The 6000-nt window shown below is 62.1% G+C and overlaps 1 protein-coding gene across 1 annotated transcript in view; it reads right to left on the reverse strand.

The window, feature by feature from the left end:
- CDK5 (cyclin dependent kinase 5) overlaps positions 1-6000 on the reverse strand; it is a 71736-nt gene that overhangs the window by 63714 nt on the left and 2022 nt on the right. Inside the window, 3 exon segments of the mRNA XM_075580487.1 lie at positions 3866-3933; positions 4030-4053; positions 4055-4119. Coding sequence (XP_075436602.1) covers positions 3866-3933; positions 4030-4053; positions 4055-4119 — 157 coding nt within the window.

A 6000-nucleotide genomic window follows, 5' to 3' on the forward strand; every position in this document is an offset into this window, starting at 1 on the left:
AGAGAGACACAGACAGAGAGCGTGAGAGAGACACAGACAGAGAGCGTGAGAGGACACAGACAGAGAGCGTGAGAGAGACACAGACAGAGAGCGTGAGAGAGACACAGACAGATAGCGTGAGAGAGACACAGACAGAGAGCGTGAGAGAGACACAGACAGAGAGCGTGAGAGAGACACAGACAGAGAGCGTGAGAGAGACACAGACAGAGAGCGTGAGAGAGACACAGACAGAGAGCGTGAGAGAGACACAGACAGAGAGCGTGAGAGAGACACAGACAGAGAGCGTGAGAGAGACACAGACAGAGAGCGTGAGAGAGGACACAGACAGAGCGTGAGAGAGAGAGAGACACAGACAGACAGAGCGTGAGAGAGAGAGACACAGACAGACAGACAGAGCGTGAGAGAGAGACACAGACAGACAGAGCGTGAGAGAGACAACACACAGAGAGAATACCACACACGCACATCAAATATGAAAAAAAATTCCTCCCCGGCGAAATGGAACCAATTTCAGTGATATGTTTCAGGGATCTCATCTGGGAAATTCATTCCCTTCTACCCATATCAACGTAAGCTCAACAGACATGTCCTAGAAACTCAGCGACAGGCCTACCCTCCCAAGGCACAGACAGTCTGACAGGCCTACCTTCCCAAGGCAAAGACAGGCGACCTTCCCAAGGCACAGACAGGCTACCTTCCCAAGGCACAGACAGGCCTACCTTCCCAAGGCACAGACAGGCCTACCTTCCAAGGCACAGACAGCCCCACAGGCCTACCTTCCCAAGGCACAGACAGGCCTACCTTCCCAAGGCACAGACAGGCTACCTCCAAGGCACAGACAGCCCCATCAGGCCTACCTTCCCAAGGCACAGACATGGCCTACCTTCCCAAGGCACAGACAGGCCTACCTTCCCAAGGCACAGACAGGCCTACCTTCCCAAGGCACAGACAGGCCTACCTTCCCAAGGCACAGACAGGCCTACCTTCCCAAGGCACAGACAGGCCTACCTTCCCAAGGCACAGACATGCCCGACAGGCCTACCTTCCCAAGGCACAGACAGCCCGACAGGCCTACCTTCCCAAGGCACACACAGCCCGACAGGCCTACCTTCCCAAGGCACAGACAGCCCGACAGGCCTACCTTCCAAAGGCACAGACAGCCCGACAGGCCTACCTTCCAAGGCACAGAACATGCCCGACAGGCCTACCTTCCAAGGCACTGACAGCCGACAGGCCTACCTTCCCAAGGCACAGACATGCCGACAGGCCTACCTTCCCAAGGCACAGACAGCCCGACAGACCTACCCTCCCAAGGCACAGACAGCCCGACAGGCCTACCTTCCCAAGGCACAGACAGCCCGACAGGCCTACCTTCCAAGGCACAGACAGTCTGACAGGCCTACCTTCCCAAAGCACAGACAGCCCGACAGACCTACCCTTCCCAAGGCACAGACATGCCCGACAGGCCTACCTTCCCAAGGCACAGACAGCCCGACAGGCCTACCTTCCCAAGGCACAGACAGCCCGACAGGCCTACCTTCCCAAGGCACAGACAGCCCGACAGGCCTACCTTCCCAAGGCACAGACAGCCTGAAAGACCTACCTTCCCAAGGCACAGACAGCCCGGCAGGCCTACCTTCCCAAGCACAGACAGCCTGAAAGACCTACCTTCCCAAGGCACAGACAGCCCAGCAGACCTACCTTCCCAAGGCACAGACAAGCCCGACAGGCTACCTTCCCAAGGCACAGACATGCCCGACAGACCTACTTTCCCAAGGCACAGACAGCCCGACAGGCCTACCTTCCCAAGGCACAGACAGCCCGACAGGCCTACCTTCCCAAGGCACAGGACAGCCCGACAGACCTACCTTCCCAAGGCACAGACAGCCCGCAGGCCTACCTTCCCAAGCACAGACAGCCTGAAAGACCTACCTTCCCAAGGCACAGACAGCCCGACAGGCCTACCTTCCCAAGGCACAGACAGCCCGACAGGGCCTACCATCCCAAGGCACAGACAGCCCGACAGGCCTACCTTCCCAAGGCATAGACATGCCCGACAGACCTACCTTCCCAAGGCACAGACAGCCGACAGGCCTACCTTCCCAAGCACAGACCAGTGCGACAGGCCTACCTTCCCAAGGCACAGACAGCCCGACAGGCCTACCTTCCCAAGGCACAGACAGCCCGACAGGCCTACCTTCCAAGGCACAGACAGCCCGACAGGCCCTACCTTCCCAAGGCACAGACATGCCCGACAGGCCTACCTTCCAAGGCACTGACAGCCCGACAGGCCTACCTTCCCAAGGCACAGACATGCCCGACAGGCCTACCTTCCCAAGGCACAGACAGCCCGACAGACCTACCCTCCCAAGGCACAGACAGCCCGACAGGCCTACCTTCCCAGGCACAGACAGCCCGACAGGCCTACCTTCCCAAGGCACAGACAGTCTGACAGGCCTACCTTCCCAAAGCACAGACAGCCCGACAGGACCTACCTTCCCAAGGCACAGACATGCCCGACAGGCCTACCTTCCCAAGGCACAGGACAGCCCGACAGGCCTACCTTCCAAGGCACAGACAGCCCGACAGGCTACCTTCCCAAGGCACAGACAGCCCGACAGGCCTACCTTCCCAAGGCACAGACAGCCTGAAAGACCTACCTTCCCAAGGCAACAGACAGCCCGGCAGGCCTACCTTCCCAAGCACAGACAGCCTGAAAGACCTACCTTCCCAAGGCACAGACAGCCCAGGCAGACCTACCTTCCCAAGGCACAGACAGCCCGACAGGCCTACCTTCCCAAGGCACAGACATGCCCGACAGACCTACTTTCCCAAGGCACAGACAGCCCGACAGGCCTACCTCCCAAGGCACAGACAGCCCGACAGGCCTACCTTCCCAAGGCACAGACAGCCCGACAGACCTACCTTCCCAAGGCACAGACAGCCCGGCAGGCCTACCTTCCCAAGCACAGACAGCCTGAAAGACCTACTTCCCAAGGCACAGACAGCCCGACAGGCCTACCTTACCAAGGCACAGACAGCCCGACAGGCCTACCTTCCCAAGGCACAGACAGCCCGTCAGGCCTACTTCCCAAGGCATAGACATGCCCGACAGACCTACCTTCCCAAGGCACAGACAGCCCGACAGGCCTACCTTCCCAAGGCACAGACATGCCCGACAGGCCTACCTTCCCAAGGCACAGACAGTGCGACAGGCCTACCTTCCCAAGGCACAGACAGCCCGACAGGCCTACCTTCCCAAGGCACAGACAGCCCGACAGGCCTACCCCTCAAACCCCGAGAGAGATCGCTCAATAGACCTGCACTCCAAGGCCCTAGAAAAAAAACAGCCCAATATTCACAACGTCCCTCTCGAAAGACCGCTTGGACATCCTTCCAAGAGATAAACTGGTCAGCACCAAGCACCGCTGAAAACCAGCCAATCGGACGCAGTGACAGCTCAAGCACCAAGCACCGCTGAAAACCAGCCAATCGGACGCAGTGACAGCTCAGCACCAAGCACCGCTGAAAACCAGCCAATCGGACGCAGTAACAGCGCAGCACCAAGCACCGCTGAAAACCAGCCAATCGACGCAGTGACAGCGCAGCACCAAGCACCGCTGAAAACCACCAATCGACGCAGTGACAGCTCAGCACCAAGCACCGCTGAAAACCAGGCCAATCGGACGCAGTGACAGCGCAGCACCAAGCAACCGCTGAAAACCAGCCAATCGGACGCAGTGACAGCGCAGCACCAAGCACCGCTGAAAACCAGCCAATCGGACGCAGTGACAGCGCAGCACAAGCACCGCTGAAACCAGCCAATCGGACGCAGTGACAGCGCAGCACGTGTACACATCATTACCGGACAATGTTCTTGTGCTTGAGTTCCTTCAGCAGGCAGATCTCCCGTAAAGCAGAGCTCGGCACTCCCTGTATGGACAAGCAGAGAGACACCATTATAGATAGCCACATACACCACACTAATGCACAGGTAATGCCCTCCCCTCCTCAGAAACAGCCACTCACCTCATCGTCGTCATCCAAGCGCACAGCGCTTCAGCGCCACAATCTCATGCGTCTCGCGGTTTTTGGCCTTGAACACGGTGCCGTAGGTACCTGCATGTGGACACGTACGGTATGAGCGCGCTGCAGCCCCACGCGCATTAACAATACAGGAGGAGGACTCATAGTCCAACCAGAGACCACTGCCCAGGGGACGACTTCCACCGCCGGGCTGAACCAAGCAAGGAGATCTCCAAACTCCCCCCGGCGCCCCCCCTCCTGTCCCCGGCACTCCTCCCTCCTGTCCCGGTGCTCCCCCTCCTGTCCCCGGCGCTCCCCCCTCCTGTCTCCGGCGCTCCCCCCTCCTGTCTCCGGCACTCCCCCCTCCTGTCCCCGGCACTCCCCCCTCCTGTCTCCGCTTTCCTGTCCCCGGTGCTCCCCCCTCCTGTCCCCAGCTCTCCTGTCCCCCCGGCTCTCCCCCCCTCCTTTCCCCGGTGCTCCCCCCTGCCCCTCTCTCCCGGCATGCTGCCCTCTCCTCTCCCTGCCCTCTCCCCCCCCCTCTCCTCACCCCCCCCTCCCCGGCATGCTCCCCCCTGCCCCTCTCTCCCCGGCATGCTGCCCTCTCCTCACCCTCCCCTCTCCCCGGCATGCTCCCCCCCTGCCCCTCTCTCCCGGCATGCTGCCCTCTCCTCACCCTCCCCAGCATGCTCCCCTCTCCTCTCCCTGCCTCTCCCCCCCACCCCGGCATGCTCCCCTCTCCTCACCCCCCCCCTCCCGGCATGCTCCCCTCTCCTCACCCCCCCTCCCCGGCATGCTCCCCCCTGCCCCTCTCCTCCCGGCATGCTGCCCTCTCCTCACCCTCCCCGGCATGCTCCCCCCTGCCCCTCTCTCCCGCATGCTGCCCTCTCCTCACCCTCCCCTCTCCCCAGCATGCTCCCCTCTCCTCACCCTCTCCTCTTCCTGCCCTCTCCCCCCCCACCCCGGCATGCTCCCCTCTCCTCACCCCCCCCCTCCCCGGCATGCTCCCCCCTGCCCCTCTCTCCCGGCATGCTGCCCTCTCCTCACCCTCCCCTCTCCCCGCAGCTCCCCCCTGCCCCTCTCTCCCGGCATGCTGCCCTCTCCTCACCCTCCCCTCTCCCCAGCATGCTCCCCTCTCCTCACCCTCTCCTCTCCCTGCCCTCTCCCCCCCACCCCGGCATGCTCCCCTCTCCCCCCCCCTCCCCGGCATGCTCCCCTCTCCTCCCCCCCCCCCCGGCATGCTCCCCTCTCCTCACCCTCTCCGGCATGCTCCCCTCTCCTCACCCTCCCCTCTCCCCGGCATGCTCCCCCCTCCTCACCCTCCCCTCTCCCCGGCATGCTCCCCTCCCCCCTCCCCTCTCTCCCCCTCTCCTTCCCCACCCCCCTCTCTCCCCTCTCCTTCCCCACCCCCCTCTCTCCCCTCTCCTCACCCTCCCCTCTCTCACCCCCCTCTTCTCACCCTCTCCCCCTCTCTCACCCCTCTCCCCTCCCTCTCTCACCCCCCTCCCCTCTCCTCCCCTCTCTCTCCCCTCTCTCTCCCCTCTCTCCCCCCTCTCTCCGGCATGCTCCCCTCTCCTCACCCTCCCCTCTCCTCACCCTCCCCCGATCTTCTCCAGTTTTTCGTACTTCTGCATCCTCACTGCTCCGCAGCCTCACACCGCCGCACTGCGCATGCGCAGAACTCCGCCCGGCTCACGCCGCCGCACTGCGCATGCGCAGACGTCCGCCCGCCTCACGCCGCCGCACTGCGCATGCGGAGAATTCGCTGGCTCACGCCGCCGCACTGCGCAGGCGCAGGACTCCACACCGAGAATCCCGAGCTCTTGCGTTCGCTGACATGTCAGAGCGCGCGCGCCTCATGTATATTGCAACGTCACTTACTAGTGCCCGCCCCTCTACTCTAGGAAGGCGCGCTGGAGCGCGCGCTTCCTCTCCCTGTGACGTAAGCAGCGGCCATCATAGTACACCCTATGTCAT

This window comes from Ascaphus truei (assembly GCF_040206685.1).
Source record: "Ascaphus truei isolate aAscTru1 chromosome 2 unlocalized genomic scaffold, aAscTru1.hap1 SUPER_2_unloc_5, whole genome shotgun sequence".
NCBI lineage: Eukaryota > Metazoa > Chordata > Amphibia > Anura > Ascaphidae > Ascaphus > Ascaphus truei.